The 16,417-nt window shown below is 39.5% G+C and overlaps 1 protein-coding gene and 1 pseudogene across 2 annotated transcripts; both read right to left on the bottom strand.

Moving 5' to 3' along the window:
• Positions 1–7,490: 7,490 nt before the first annotated feature.
• LOC145975718 (uncharacterized) lies at positions 7,491–8,881 on the bottom strand. Its single transcript, XM_083106388.1, has one exon. The coding sequence runs from the start codon at positions 8,655–8,657 to the stop codon at positions 7,599–7,601; it is 1,059 nt and encodes a 352-aa protein (XP_082962514.1). The 5' UTR covers positions 8,658–8,881; the 3' UTR covers positions 7,491–7,598.
• Positions 8,882–13,031: 4,150 nt separating this feature from the next.
• LOC145976185 (uncharacterized) lies at positions 13,032–15,027 on the bottom strand (annotated as a pseudogene). The gene is made up of 5 exons (XR_014440208.1): positions 14,920–15,027; positions 14,715–14,795; positions 14,597–14,642; positions 13,261–13,604; positions 13,032–13,127 (listed from the first exon to the last, which is right to left on the bottom strand). The product of XR_014440208.1 is annotated as an uncharacterized LOC145976185 (transcript).
• Between the last annotated feature and the right edge of the window lie 1,390 nt (positions 15,028–16,417).

Consider the following 16,417-nt stretch of genomic DNA (forward strand, 5'->3'; position numbering starts at 1 on the left):
GAGCCGCCGCCACAGCTGTCTGGACAGCGATGAAAGCCAAGACGAAGCTCGGTATGGGTCTGAAGACGACGAAGACGAAGAAAAGAACGGCGAAAAAACGGATACTTCCGGTAGCAAAATGCGGCGGTGTATTGCCGATTCTACCAATGTTGGGTGCGCTCGGATCTCTGATCGGTGGAGCGGCTGGTGTAGCGAAGGCGGTGAACGACGGAAAAGCCGCGCAACGTCAGTTGCAAGAGATGCCACGTCACAATCGCGCCATGGAAGGTCGCGGATTATATCTCGCTCCTTACAAATACGGACGAGGAGCCTCACCGAGAAAAAAAAACGTCAAAGAGACGCTAAAAATGCCGCAGGGCGCAACTACCAACGTACAATTGCTGTAACTGGCAAATCGTATGCGCATTCCATATTTTAGAGGTGTTTTCATGCGCGACTCGTTACCGATCGGTGGCATATATCAAAACGAGAGCGGCATCGTAAATTTGGATAGCGTCGAAGGACCAGGTACTCATTGGGTAGCGTATGCAAAGAGGGAAAATCGAGCTATATATTTCGACAGTTTCGGGAATCTTCGACCACCGAATGAATTGGTGCGATATCTCGGACGAAACGTAACGAAGATACAGTATAATTACACACCTGTTCAAACTTACGATCAGAACATCTGCGGACAATTGTGCTTGCAGTTTCTTCGAACGGTCGATGCATGCGAATTTAAAAACAGATATTGCGCTATTTAACTCAGTATTCGTTAAACAGTTTTGTCGACATGTCTATGACATTCACGTTGACTGGGAAGAGTAGCGTTCTCACGGCAAACTTCTTTCCCGCCGTAGATTTGAGCGACGACGAATACGAGCTTGGTCTAACGGATTTTGAGACTTATCACACGATACCGAATGTGAATTCCTCGAATAATAAATTTTACTTTGGCAAAGACGACGCGGAAATTACGATTCCCGAGGGATCGTATGAGTTGCAAAATATACATGAATTTTTGAAACATGCAATTTTACGGAGACGTCGTGATAAGAAACACATTGACTATGAAGATGGAGAATATCCGATAGTGCTCCGCGCTAATTACAATACGATGAGGAGCGAGATCAAATGCGCCTACAGAATAAACTTTAGCAAGCCCAACAACATTGGATTGCTGCTAGGATTCTCGAATTGTATTCTCGAGCCGCAAAAATGGTACGAATCGAACATGCTGATTAACATTATCAACGTGAATATTATCCGTATAGAGTGTAACGTGACCGCGGGCGCGTACAACAACGGCAAACTCGTTCATACGATACATGAATTTTCACCGAGAGTACCACCGGGATATAAGATATCGGAAACGCCTGCGCAGATCATTTACCTGCCGATCATCGCGCGGAGCATTACGGATTTAACGTTACGCGTTGTCGACCAGAACGGACGATTGCTCGATTTTCGAGGAGAAGAGATCACCATAAGATTGCACGTACGACGGCTACGACGATAACGTACGTATGCGACGTATGAGATGCTCGTGTTGAACGGATCGAAGGACGTGAAAGATAACACAATCTTTACGAGGTCAGCGACAACAACAACAACAACAACGTCGACGTTCGCTAATATCCAATCATCCAAGAAAAAGAAACTCAGTGCATCGAACGTTGCGTTTTTACGATCTTTGGGATTCGCAGTGCGAAATAGCTGAACGATGACCGACATTCTCAACATCGGTGACGAACCGATCTTTGACGATCGTATCGTCAAGATTGAGACTCACGCGTACAACCCGTTCGCCAATACAACATTCGGACACAGTGATGAGATAAGAATACCCATACAACAACAGGATCTATATACGTTGCCGTATGAGAGTTTCCTATACATCGAGGGAGAACTAGCGAAAAACAAACCAGCTGAAGGAAGTGATGTGATACTGGGAAATAATTGCATCGCATTCATGTTCGATGAGATTCGATACGAACTCGATAGCGTTGAGATTGATCGCAATAGAAACGTAGGAATAACTACTCAAACACTATGTAACAGTATCATCCGATAGAAATGTGATTATGAGGAACGCCGGCTGAGATCCGACGACCCATGCGAATGGACACTTCAATTTTTGCGTACCGCTCTACATGTTATTGGGATTTTGCGAGGATTACAGACGCGTGGTGATTAACGCTCGTCACGAATTGATTTTAATACGATCGCGCAACGACAACAATTGTCTGTTTGGAGATTCGACACTAGAGCCTGTGATCAACATATTTAAGATACAATGGCGAATGCCACACATGCTGTTAAGCGAGATCGAAAAGCTGTCGATGCTGCGTGCTCTGGAAAGCGGACGATATCTTAGCGTGGGTTTTCGCTCGTGGGATCTGTATGAGTTTCCGCTATTGCAGCGTACAACCAATCATTCGTGGGCCATTACTCAGTTGGAGAAACCACGATACGTTGTCTTCAAGACATGCTCTGCAGACAAGCCGGAAGAATATCATGTCTGAGGATACGAGTCGATTCGACGATTGCAAATTGATCAACGTGAAACTCTATCTGAACTCGGAATGTTATCCGTACGACGATATGAATCTGGATTTCGATAAAAACAGATGGTCCATTCTGTACGACACGTACACGCGTTTCTGCAAGAACTATTACGGATACGAGTATCTCGAACCAAGTCTCACTGTCTCGACGTTTCTACTTAATGGTCCGTTCGTGATTGTTCTCGACAAAACGAATCGGTTAAGAGCGCAACCGTGGATGTGAGATTGGAATTCGAGTGTAAGGAGAACATGCCGATAAATACCACTGCGTACTGTCTCCTCATACACGATCGCGTGATCCAATACAATCCGTTGACTAACGTTGTACGCAAAATCACCTAAGCCATAACATCGACACAAGAGAGAGGGGAGGAGGAACGGGATATAAATCAAAATGTTGCGAGATGATTTTAGAGTTTGTCATTCCTCTCGACTGACGCATCGGAGAGAAAGAGAAAGATCTCGTCATGTCTGTATCAACGTTTGTGGATCTGCAAGGATTTATCATCGACAAACTATTCTTCGTGAAGGAAGCTGCAATCCTGAGAAAGGGATATGTTCTCTCACATTATTTTTTCGCAAGTCCTGTACCGTGGAGCGTGCTTACAAAATCTGACCAACGTCAAGTTTCATGGGTGATTAGAAATCATCATGGATTACAATGGGAAGACGGAAACGTCCCATATGACTTGGCTCAGCGTGTAATTACAACAGCTGTCGTTGGTACGATACACGAAGAAGAAGAAGAAGAATCATCTGTCGTGTACGTTAAAGGACTTGAAAAGCGAAAATGGCTGACCGATATACTAGGCGATGTGGGAAACGGCTATATTATTGAAACCTTGGATGCAGACTATGAAGATATTGATTCTCTAAATAAATTAGATATTAAAAAAGTAATTAAAATTCCGGGTCAATGAACCGAGATCGCGTATCTTGTGGCGACAAACAAAAGAAACAGCACCTATATATTATTTTGGCAAAGATGGAAAAAACTGTGAAAATAACATATGGATCAAGTGCAAGATTTATTGACAATAGACAAACGTTTCTACCCCATTCGGGTTCTCTTCAGTGAAAAAAATTAACTAATTGACAAACGCAAACAAAAGAGTCGAGTGGTACAAAACAATTTTTGTTCAATTTACAGTAGAAATTGAACAAAATAGATCATTGAGTTTTCTTGACGTTTCACTTATTATTCAGGACAATAAAATCGTAACGGACTGGTACAGAAAACCTACTTTTTCAGGACGTTTCCTAAATTTTAATTCACACCATCCTATGGCCCATAAGAAAGGCATTATTGTGAGCTTAACTGATAAAGTGTTCCACGTCTCGCACCCGCAGTTCCATGAAAAAAATCTCCATTTCATCATTAAAATTTTAATTGAAAATAGTTATCCTCTTAGTTTAATTTTTAAAGTTATCGGCAATAGAATTCACAAACTAATTTTTTCTATTCCTAATTCAGTCAACTCTCTTCCTTCGTCTACTTCTCCTTGTCTTTCTACATCTGATCCTTCCCCCCCCTCCTACTTTGCGATCCCCTTCATTAAAAACATAGCTCCTAAATTTATACCTCTGTCGCATCACCTTAATAAAAAATTAACATTCCTCATTCTTAATAAGCTAAACTGTTTCATCAAAGTACACAAGGATCCCCTACCCAACGAACAAAAAACCAATGTAGTTTACAGAATTAATTATCTTGACTGTAATGCCTCTTACGTAGGACAAACTAAGAGACAACTCATTACTCGGATCAAAGAACATCGTTCTAACAGAGATAATCCATCTGCTAATTTAACCGTTGTGTCGGAGCATAAATTAGCAGGTCACGAATTTGATTGGAATAACGTTTCCATATTAGACAACGAACCACACTACATCAAAAGACTGGTATCTGAAATGCTGCATATCAAAAATCAATTTAATAGTATTAATATCAAAGAGGATACGGATCTGCTGGATAGCTCTTACTTTCCCATTTAAAAAAAATTAGTTTAACTCCTTTAGAAATTTAGTCTAGCATATCTTTTATCTCTCTTTTATTCCTATCCTTTCCCTCTCCTCCTACCCCTCATTTTCCTTTTTTCCTTCCCCCCCTTTTTTTATTTCCTTTATCCCCTCCCTCTCTAACAGCTAGCTTCGATATTTCGGCATGCGTGTCTTATTACTGTTCGAACTTGCGATCCATCGATACATGAGTTTCGACGCTTCTCGGGCTCTTGGATGGGCCTAATTTGGTTAACTCCTTTCTGCTTTCTTTCGGGCGTCTTGGCGAGCTTTCTATCGAATTTTTCCAATTGCTTCTTACCTTTTGTTTCAACGGTTATTGTTTTGCGAATCTTTTTTTCCTTTTTTTTTGTCTGGCCTCATCTTCTTGGTGAGCGCTTATCACATTTGCAAGTCACATCACAGCCTCCATTCTGAAGATCATTAATTTCATTAATTTACGAACCTTTTCACATTATTTTTATTTCTTATTTCATGTTATTTATCTTTGCGTCTAATTTCAAAAGTATAACGGTTCGTCTTTGTTATTTTATTGCTTCGGTACATAACATATTATTTTTGCGACATCTGTTGACATGTATGTTGGGTCTTCTTGACTCCTTCTGTTTGTAATTTTTACAGATTTACCACGGTAATTTTCAGGACCATAAACACATTAATGACTCGCTACTTTTGATTATTAAATTCTTGGATTTTGCCATGCTTTTATATTGAGAAACGATCCTTTTTAGAGACTTTTCAACGCCTAAGATGAGTGTCATGTTTGCACATGTACACTGATTGGTTATTGTCTCTCATGCGTAAACAGATTCGTCGCTGTCTTTTATGCGTTCCGATACCTTTATATACCGGCAACTCCATAATTGTTAATTTGTAAGTTATAAATAATTTTCGAGCGTCATGTCTGCACACGTTCACAGACATAAATTAATCTTTGATGCGCAATGACACTTTTATTTTATTTTTGCGACTTTTACATGCTAATAATGTTTTGTACCACTCGACTCTTTTGTTTGCGTTTGTCAATTAATTAATTATTTTTTTCACTGAAGAGAACCTGAATGGGGTAGAAACGTTTGTCTATTGTCAATAAATCTTGCACTTGATCCATATGTTATTTTCACAGTTTTTTCCATCTTTGCCAAAATAATATATAGGTGCTGTTTCTTTTGTTTGTCGCCACAAGATACGCGATCTCGGTTCATTGACCCGGAATTTTAATTACTTTTTTATTATTTGTTATACACTGAACCTTAAACTATTTATTCGTTTTTTAAATTAGATATTACCAATAGTATGCGATGTGGAAAACATGTTAAGAATTGCGCATTACAAAATGTATTTAAAATATTTAACTGGTGGTCGCAACGCTAGAAAGAATTGCAAGAAAATAAAATATGTAAACATTAATATGTTTTATCTCTTATTTCCCCTCCCTAGACCTTTCCTTGCGTTTCTAAGAATTTTTTGTCTGAGCGTTATCTCCCCTTCTCCTAAAATTCAAAACGTTAGAAGCATTGAAGCCCCCTCCCACTACATTATACTTTTGAGCGTCATGTATACTCGGTTAATTCTTGTACGATCAGTCTCGCGTTAACCGCTCGTGGTTCACTTTTCATAACCTCCAGAGAAATGTACTACGTCGAAAGAAGCAGCAGCGGCAGCGGCGTCGGAAGACGCGTGAATAATTACGTGCCGAGTCGTAATAAAACTTCATCGTTTGAGAACAAATGTGACGAGTAAGTTTCGTTTAACTTAATCGTTTAATTTTTCGATTTTTACAAATTGTATTATTACTATTATTTAATTTTAATTTTTCTGTAGCATTTCGTTGGAGCGTCGTGCGGTTCGTATACTAGGTAGACGATACGCATTGACAGCTACGGAATTCAAATTCCTCGAAATTGGTATCAACGTGGGTCCACCGAGTTACGTGGAGATTGCCATAGGAGATCATCGAGGAAAGGAACTGATATTATCTCTCGAAACGTGGAAGGGACTCTACGAGCAACGTCGCAATATTCAAAATTTACTTTGGAACAACTCTAAAGATGACTACAATTTCATAAGCGTTGGACCGCTAACAGTGAGAGTTCGTACGATTAACGACGTCAAACTCATAAGTCTCGAATCTTCAAACATAATATACATATGCATAATGATGATTGAATCGACGTTACATCGTATGTTCGATCTCGATCAATGCATAGATGTAACTTTTGATTGATTGAGTAAAATTATCGAAACAGTTGATGTCAAGTTTACGCAATTCTCCAATATCGCGTCCACTGTAATAAATCCAAAAGAAATATCAAATGTAATACGCGCGAGTGACGCTTTCAACAAGCATCAACTCATCGATTGCGAGCTGGCAGCTTTAGTTTTTAGTCCATAGTACGTAAGAAAAATATGTAAAACAAGAATAAAGAGTTTTAAGTCTAATTCATGACGTAATTTCTTCGCACGTATATTCCCATCCTTCACGCTCTCTCTCGCGCTAATTATAAGTCTCGCTATCGTTCTTTCTCTTTTGCACGCGATATTATCGTTCTCTCTCGCACGCGTTGTCTTGCGCTATCACTCACTTACCTTTGCGTCCTTCTCGCACCTATTATATTGGGGGAGGGGGAGGGTACCGCGAGAGCTATTTTGTTTGCGAAAAACATGTCCCGACGCGTTAGTCTCGGCCCCAAGACCTAATCCTCTTCAAATACCACCGTTTATCAATCGGCTTATGTAATATTGTTTACACTTGCGATAAAAAATATCCAACACAAACGTCCCCGCCCCGCCCCGCAGCCCCCGCGCCTACGAAATCCTCTCCGTCCCGCGTGACGTCATTCCCCCGCGCCGCTGAGATCCCCTCGCGCCTCACCCCCTCTGAGGCCCTGAGTTAGAACCGGCCTTATATATCTACTTATATATATATATATATATATATATATATATATATACAGGGTGAGCCATTTTAATATGATTAAACACAGGCACTTATTCCATCCTACACTTAGTTTTCCTTTACTCAATATTAATTCATATGTTTTTTTTATCTGTTTCAATTATTACAGAACCTCCTTCCTTTCCTCTTTTTCGTGATTTACTATCATCATTTTGCTTCTCTTTAATTATTCTCTTCACAATTCTCATTTGAAATCCTTCATTCGCCGCCATTTTATTTTGCTTTTTAATTGTATCTATTAAATTATCATCATTCAATTTTATTTCCTCTTCACTAATATTGACAATCTTTATCTTCGGTTTTATTTGCGGTGACTCCGTAACCTTGAAATTCTCACCCAACTTGGCTTGTACCGTAGTCTTTAATTTTTCCATCTCCTCTTCTGTCTCACAACTCAGAATAACTGTTCCTTTGCTTCCTTTTCTTAAATTTGTTATTCCCACAGCCATGTTCTTGATATCTACTTTTTCTTTTATCATTTTTTTTGTAGCTTCACTTTCCTGTTGCATCTTAGGTTTAATAATTATAATATTTTCATTTTTCTTCTCTTTCATTGCTTCACTATAGCTTCTTTGTGTTCTTTCAAGGGGAGCGTTAGCGCCTCCTTGTATCATTCTTCTAAAATCTTCCATCCACTCTCGTTTAATATTTTCCAATTCCTCTTGTACTACTTCCTTAATCAGCATCTTAACTTCTTTCTTGCATGCTACTTCATTTTTCATTTCTTTCACTGTTCTTACAATCCAATCTATTTTTACTTCAATACTCGAAGATCCACTCATACTTGTCGTTTTGCTTCCGCCTGGTGTTGTAATCGATTCCGCAGATCCTGTTGAACCCAGTCTATCTCTGGAGTTTCCCAATGATGATGTTGTCTTCTTCATGTCTGCTTCCTTATCACTTTCAATCACAAATTTCTCAAACGGGCCTTGGCATGGCACATATTCATAGTTTTTGTCATAAATTTGATGTTTACTTACACATCCCGGATGGTAAAAATGTTTAACACATTTTTTACACGTCACTACTTGACTTTTTATTGCCTTCTTACATGCCGAGCATCGATATTCAACATATTCATCGTCCATACGATGGTAGCGACCAAAATCGCTAATATCAGCGTGGCCGATCATTCACCTATATGTCCACCTTCCACACGTCAGCACTTTTGTCACCTTTAATGTCTACCTGTCGAGACTTCAATGTTCCGTCCCGAGAAAAAAAAAATATTTCGTACGCTCACCAAACTGCATATCCCGGCTAGATAACACTCATGGTTAATCTCCGCCCATGCAGCTAAGACTTGAACAACTTTTTATCACTCTCCCTATCTATTTAACCATTTAATAATTAAAACTTTTACGGAGCGATGTTTGACACGTCTTCTCAATGGCAGAGAGAGAGAGAGAGAGAGAGAGAGAGAGAGAGAGAGAGAGAGAGAGACAGACAGACAGACAGACAGAGAGAGAATGTATGTGTTCGCATGTGTGTCTGTATGTGTATAGCGACCAGCTGATCGCAGCAGGCGCCCCGCGTAAGCACCCGCGTCTGACGGTGAATCGCGTCACCCTTGCCTGCCTCTTGTATCCGACACGTCGTACGTTAACTACTTCCTTTAATAATTCGAAAACTAAGCTTCGGACGAAATTTTGCCAAAGGAAAAATCGTCTTAGAATTGATTCAAGAATGTGTCATTTCAAGGACACTGGGGTTATTTTGAATCACCCTGTATAACATAATAGTAATTCCTCGATAGCGGTGATAAGAATAACAATACGAAATCGAAACCCTAAGAAAGCGCGGATATTTCTAGTTCTCCTGGCTCGTTTTTATGGCCGGACTTTGCGAGACCGAACGGCGTTTCGAAAACGTAACGGAGATTTCGACGACCTCATCGACGACTCAATTTTACAGATCTTTTTACATTATTCTTTCTCTCGCTCTTTTAGTCAACAACAATATGTTCGAAAAGAGGCTTAATAATTGAGCGAGAGTAATTCAGCAATTTGCGAAGACGGAAAATCTCGCTTGCGACGAGCGCGTTCGATTCGATCGATATTCTATAGCCGTCGGATGCCGCTTCACTTCTTTTCGGCGTAACGCTTTTTACTTACGCAATACCCTCGAATTTCGGCACTTTCTTAATTCGCTGTAATCTATTAGGCACCGCGACACACTCACACGTACGACAAATATCTCGCAATAAGCGCCGATCATACAAGTAACAAGCGCGACAAAGACAGCACGACATTCGCCATGTCACGATACGCACACGGTCACACACTCACATACACGCTAATTAGTAACGAAAATCGCTCGAAGATCGATTGCGGGGATGTCTTACGCGGCTTCGACAACTCTTTTCGACAGCACGGATAGCGAACGCATTCCCCGCGATTTACCGCGCACGTGGTCGATATACGAGAGCCGGTCGCTACGCGTTTTACGACACCCCGAATCCCGGAGAGAGACGAATGGTTCCTTATCGGCTACGGCCGACGTTACGATCGTCCTTGATGCCTCGGTCGCTTGTCCCCGGTCGCTCGAAATACACGAAAATCGCGAGCTCGGTACAAAGCCCGAGCGACAACGAGACACGAAAATGGCGACGGAGCGGCCGGTCCGCGGACGAAATCGCGTACGTGGCTTACAATTTAGCGATGGGCAACCTCACCGATACTCGCTCCCGTGAACAGGGGATGATCCTCGGCTCGTCCTCTCGACCTGGGTATCGATTCTGTAACGAAAATCTAGTGAAAATGTTAAAAGTGAGCAGTTCGAGCGATTCAGTAACTTTCATCATGGTGAAAACGTGAGCAATCTCATGGGAGTTTGTTCGGCAAGAAATTTCTTGTCGAATGGTGAGATTCGAAAGAGAAAGACTGAGATAAAGCGAGAAAGAAATTACAGACAGCATCATAACCTGTTTTTGTGACGATTCATAATTTTAAGGTTAATTGTTTTGCACAAATTTTCTTTTTAATTTTCGAAAATAAAAAGAAAAGAAAAATGGCAATATACATGGCCGCTATTTTATTACTTGGTGACGAAGAGGATGATGCTTACAATCAAAATATTGAAGTATTGAGAATTACACGAAGAAGATTGAGAGATGCATCAGATCCTTTCTCGATCCCTGATAATGAATTTCGTAAACTGTACAGGTAAATTTTCTTATTTAAAGCCCTTAATAGTGGCAAAGATTTTATATATTACAGTGTGTAATTCTATACTTTTTATATGTTTTAGACTAACGAAGGATACAGTTCATACATTGATTGAAGAATTGGTGCCATTAATGCCTGAGAAATCACGAAAAACGGCGATACCTTATGAATTGCAGGTATAACATTTTAAATTTTCCATTTATGCAACGTTGTTAAATTTTTAATAATTTTTTTAATCTTCTCGACTCAATATTTATTTTTATTTTATTTAGATATTGGCATCGTTAAACTTCTTTGCATCAGGGTCTTATCAGAGAAGAGTTGGCCAAGACTTTTTAACGTGTATGTCACAGACATCATTAAACCGTTCTCTTCATGCAACTGTCAATGCACTGGTTGGTGTAATGGACAATTGGATTAATTTTCCAGTAACCGCTGACAGAATTCAAAGAATCAAACAGGGTAATAATTAATATAATGTATTTATATATAATTTATAAATATTTAATAATAATAATTCTGTAATGTATGTATGTATATGGAATGCAGACCGAAATATTAAAATAATAAATTTTCTTTCAGATTTTTTGAAAAGGGTGGTTTTCCTGGAGTAATTGGAACAATTGATGGGACGCATGTTGCCATTTTTCCACCTGAAGCAGAGAATATTTATTTATTAATAGAAAGTTATATCATTCACTAAATGTATTAGTTGTAAGTATATAAGAAATGCTGAAATATATAGAAAATATTATATAATACTAATATAATACAATAATATTGAATTTCTAAATAATTATGTGATTTCAGATTTGTGATTTCAACTGTGAAATTCTTGCTGTAAATAGTGCTCATAGGCGAACACATGATGCTCGAGTATTACGGTCATCGAGAATATTTGCTCATTTAGAACGGAGACACAGAGAGGGCGAAATAGATACCTGGCTTCTAGGTAAATAATTATACCTAGTAATAATATTGACACAAAATTACAGATACAATTGTATTGATGCTTTACTAAATTCCTTTTACTAATTCCTTTAACAGTATTTATAATTTTCTTTAATTCTGTGAAACTAAAAAGCAGCATTAATTAAAAATTAATATTATAGGTGATTCGACATATCCTCTTTTACCTTTTTTGCTGACACCGATGTTAAATCAAGCGGAAGGAACTCCAGGCGCAAGATACACAGATCATCACGTCCGGACTCGTGTCACTATAGAGCGATGTTTCGGCATATTAAAGGGTCGCTGGCGTTGCTTACGGAAGGAACGAGCTTTACATTATCGTCCACAATTTGCAGGTAAATCTCACTTTTTAAAATTTCTTCTATTATTTTATAGTTTTCCTTCTGATTAAGTTTTATTTTATTTTTATATTATTCTGAATGCAGATTTAAAGTTGCTATTTCATAATTTTATTATTCATTATAATATGTATATATCGGTGAAATATTTTCTGTCATACAGCTCTCATTGTCATCGCTTGTTGTGTTCTGCATAATATGGCAATTAGATGGAGGATTCCTAATGATGAAATATATCTGGATGAACTAGACGTTGCACCACCGATACCATATGATGCTATTGGTGAAGAACGTGGAGAACAAACTCGAAATCGAGTAATCCAGTGGTATTTTACGAATTAATTATAATTATTATTTCCAGAACTCAATGTTATCATCCATATGCTTGCAATATTACATGCCGAGTGGGCATTTTATTGTATTTTGAATATATTGCATTTGTAAATACTATTGTGAAAAAAATACAAAAAAATACACGTGTACTTTTAATTTTGATATAACTTGCGTATATTTTTTAATTTGTATATATTTAACATTTAATTTATATAAATTTATATAAATAATATGGACAACAGATATAGAAAATATATATTATCATATACATTATATAGCTAACAGTAGGGATAATAATGCAATACTTTAATTTTTTTTATTCTAAATATTGTGGACGAATAATATTCGTTAATTCATCCACCTTTTCCATTATTGATATGAGGAGTTTAGTATGTTCCTGATGAGTTTTTTTTTTAAATTCAAATTTTTTTTTGGTTAGATCCAATTTTTCTTTTTTTAATTGCAACATCTGTTCTTGAATGTTTGAATAGTTAGAAGTGTGTTGCTCAAATAAATGTTTTACAGCCACTTTTTTTATTTTGTTACCAATATCTGAAAAAATTAATTCAATAATATTATGATTAATATCATTTTCCTTCAAAAATAGAATATCGAAAGATGGAATAAATAAAATGAAATAATATTGGTATCACAAGTCATTGTTATTTTAATATTAGTTACCTCCATCATCAGAATATGTACGCTTATTTTTTGTATTTTGGTTAATGCAATGTACTAGTTTTGGTGTCTACTCTTGTAAATTTTCTATTGAATCGAGTATATTGCAGGATATCTGGAAACAAGACAATATATCTTTTTATTATATATGCTGTTTTGCAAGGAATAAACATCGTGCAGAAAAGAAATATATCATATATATCATCATTCACATTTGTTGAAAGATTCTCTACGTTTATGTTTATTACCTCGTATAAAAACTTTCTTTGGCAGTCAATTGAGTAGAAGACGACGGATTCAAAGAGAAAAAAATTCTCCTTTAAGGTCTCTGAAGTCAAAGAATCTTCTTGATATGAATTTTGTGGCTTCTGTACACTTTGTGAGAACGACTCCTTGGGGTTTCGTAAGCAAGATTTAGTTAGAGCAAATGAATCATCCGAATGAATAAATGAATCGCCAATAGCTCCTCCTTCCGGAATATTAGGCATCCCACTGGCTTCGGGTGTTAAAAATTCTAATAACTCATCTTCAGCAGGAGTGGTATTTAACATTTTTGGTGGTCCTCCTCCAGTACCTCTAGCGTAGCTCTTATGTGTAGCGGGCGTATCCCGATTGGACACGTAACGATTCGACACCGCTCGATTGGACACGCATTATTGGACACGTTTTATTGGACACCGCTCGATTGGACGCCGCACAATTCGACACCGCACGATTCGACACTGCACGATTGGACACGCACATTGCACGATTGGACACGGCAGCATTGGACACTGCACGATTGGACACGTACATTGCACAATTGGACACGGCAGCATTGGACACCGCACGATTGGACACAGCACGATTCGACACCGCACGGTTGGACACCGAACAATTGGACACCGCACGGTTGGACACCGCACGATTGGACACCGCATGATTGGACACCGAACAATTGGACACCGCACGGTTGGACACCGCACGATTGGACACCGCACGATTCGACACGCAAGATTCAACACCGCACGATTCGACACGCACGATTCGACACCGCACGATTCGACACGCACGATTCGACACCGCACGATTCGACACCGCACATTTGGACATGTATGCACCCCGCCGGTAGGGGTGCCTACGATAGGGTGCAACTTTCCACGCGAAGCGAGGTTCCACTTTGCAACTTTTCACGCGAAGCGAGGGGGACGGAGTGGGTGCGGGAGGGGGGCCGAAGGCTCCCCTTGCACCCCCCCGTGTGTGTGTGTGTGTGTGTGTGTCTGCTCCATGCTCTTTGTGCGGTGTCGAATCGTGCGTGTCGAATCGTGCGGTGTCGAATCGTGCGGTGTCGAATCGTGCGTGTCGAATCGTGCGGTGTCCAATCGTGCGGTGTCCAATCGTGCGGTGTCCAATCGTGCGGTGTCCAACCGTGCGGTGTCCAACCGTGCGGTGTCCAATCGTGCGGTGTCGAATCGTGCGGTGTCGAATCGTGCGGTGTCGAATCGTGCGGTGTCCAATCGAGCGATGTCCAATAAAACGTGTCCAATAATGCGTGTCCAATCGAGCGGTGTCGAATAGTTACGTGTCCAAAAGGAGGTCACCCATGTGTAGCCACCCTTTTTAATAAATTGGATTTCCAATCACGCCATGTCTGTAACAAAGAAGGAATGATTATTAATGCCATATTATTGTATAAAATGAGTGTTTCATAGTATATATTTACCTTTGCCCAATCTTTTGGCAACTTTTGAGGGCCGCAGCCTGCACAATTAAGAGCTGATGCTACTTTCTCCCATAATTCATCCTATAAAAAAAGAATACATATTATATCTATTTGTAACTTTTATTTACAATTTAAATAATAAATTATTTAGCGTTTGTAAAAATAATACTTTATTTAATAAAACACAACTTATAAAATCACTTACTATTTTTCTTTTATTCTCTCGATTATATCGCAATCTACCTCTTCCAAAATCTGGATGAGATTACATAAAATTTACGAGGATTTGCTTCTGTTTTTCTGTTACATTCATCTTAATATATAATAGGAAGAAAGCAACTCTTCACAATAGTTGGAAATCTTCTGAACATCAGTAACCAAACATTTGATATTTGATTATTATTTCAGGTACAGTTCCTGACAAACGTTTTTCTCCACACTGGGAAATCTAGTGATTTCGTATTTTCGCTTCGCATTTTCACTACGTTACAGAATTGCGCGAACAAATTCACATGAAATGAAAATGCGAAAAGTGAGTGATTTCACTTGAATTACAGAATCGATCCCCTGATCTGCGACACACGTAACGACAACGACACAAGATCTTATTCAACGACTAATCGTTCCGAGCGTCCGCACCAGAATGATTCCCTGGATCTCGCGATCCAGGGTCGATAGCGGCGTCAATCCTGCGCGCAGGGGTGCGCGGATTCGCGGCCAATAGCGCCGCGACACGCGAGATATCAATGCGCCCCGCGACAACGCCGTATCAGGGGCCGTAACGGCCCGGATAATTCGAAATTTGGAATTTCGGCGACTCTGCTATCGGTGGGCTTCTGGAGGCCGCTCTTTCGTCCTCCGTCCTCGGAGGGTGGCGCCGATCCGGCCCGGTTATCTCGGTCCCAGACAGCTGTTCTTTTTAGGCTTTTCCTCCTTTACTTGCAGGAGGCGAAATCCACCCGCGACTCTGCGCTGTCCTGTTCCTACGGCGCCTTCTCCGTTCTCGAGTCGGAGGTCGGAAATGTCGTATCGGCTGTTGCAACAAGGATTCTCCTTTGGCCTCTTCCAGTTTCCTTCCGACGGATTGCCCGACGTAAAAATAATACAATACAATAAATTAATAATAGCGCGATATATGATAATGGCTCGTCTCTCCGAAGATTTCGATACGGTTCTCGCAATCTTTTTCTGGCGCGGCCGCTCGGCTCGCGCCCCGTCAAGATTTCCGGGGCGGATGGACGCGCGTCGGGACGGCAACGTCACAGTATGTATGTATGTATGTATGTATGTATGTATGTACGGCATCTTATGTACATATAAATTTATATTTATAAATTTCGAATTATATTGTGGCACAATAATTGTTTTTAAATTATTTTTGTACACTATGTATTCACACACACATACACAAACACAAATTATCGTTTTATGAGTACAATTTGTGAAAGATAAGAATGCAATCCTTTACTTTTTTATATATAATTTTTATATATAATTGAAAATTGTTAAATTTTTTAGTAATTAGTGCCAGAGGCGATCTATTCGTGTGCTGGTTGTAAAAGATAATCCCAGAGGCGATCAATTCGTGTGCTGGTTGTAAAAGATAATCCCAGAGGCGATCTATTCGTGTGCTGATTGTAAAAGATAATCCCAGAGGCGATCTATTCGTGTGCTGATTGTTGTAAAAAAATAATTCCAAATTG

The sequence above is a fragment of the Camponotus vicinus genome, unplaced genomic scaffold (assembly GCF_025532165.1).
Source record: "Camponotus vicinus isolate PSW18456_S1 unplaced genomic scaffold, iyCamVici1.0 SCAF_8, whole genome shotgun sequence".
NCBI classification, from domain to species: Eukaryota; Metazoa; Arthropoda; class Insecta; order Hymenoptera; family Formicidae; genus Camponotus; species Camponotus vicinus.

Excerpts from the sequence above, each read along its gene's own strand:
- LOC145975718 (XM_083106388.1), bottom strand. The coding sequence starts at position 8,657 with ATGATCGGCCACGCTGATATTAGCGATTTTGGTCGCTACCATCGTATG.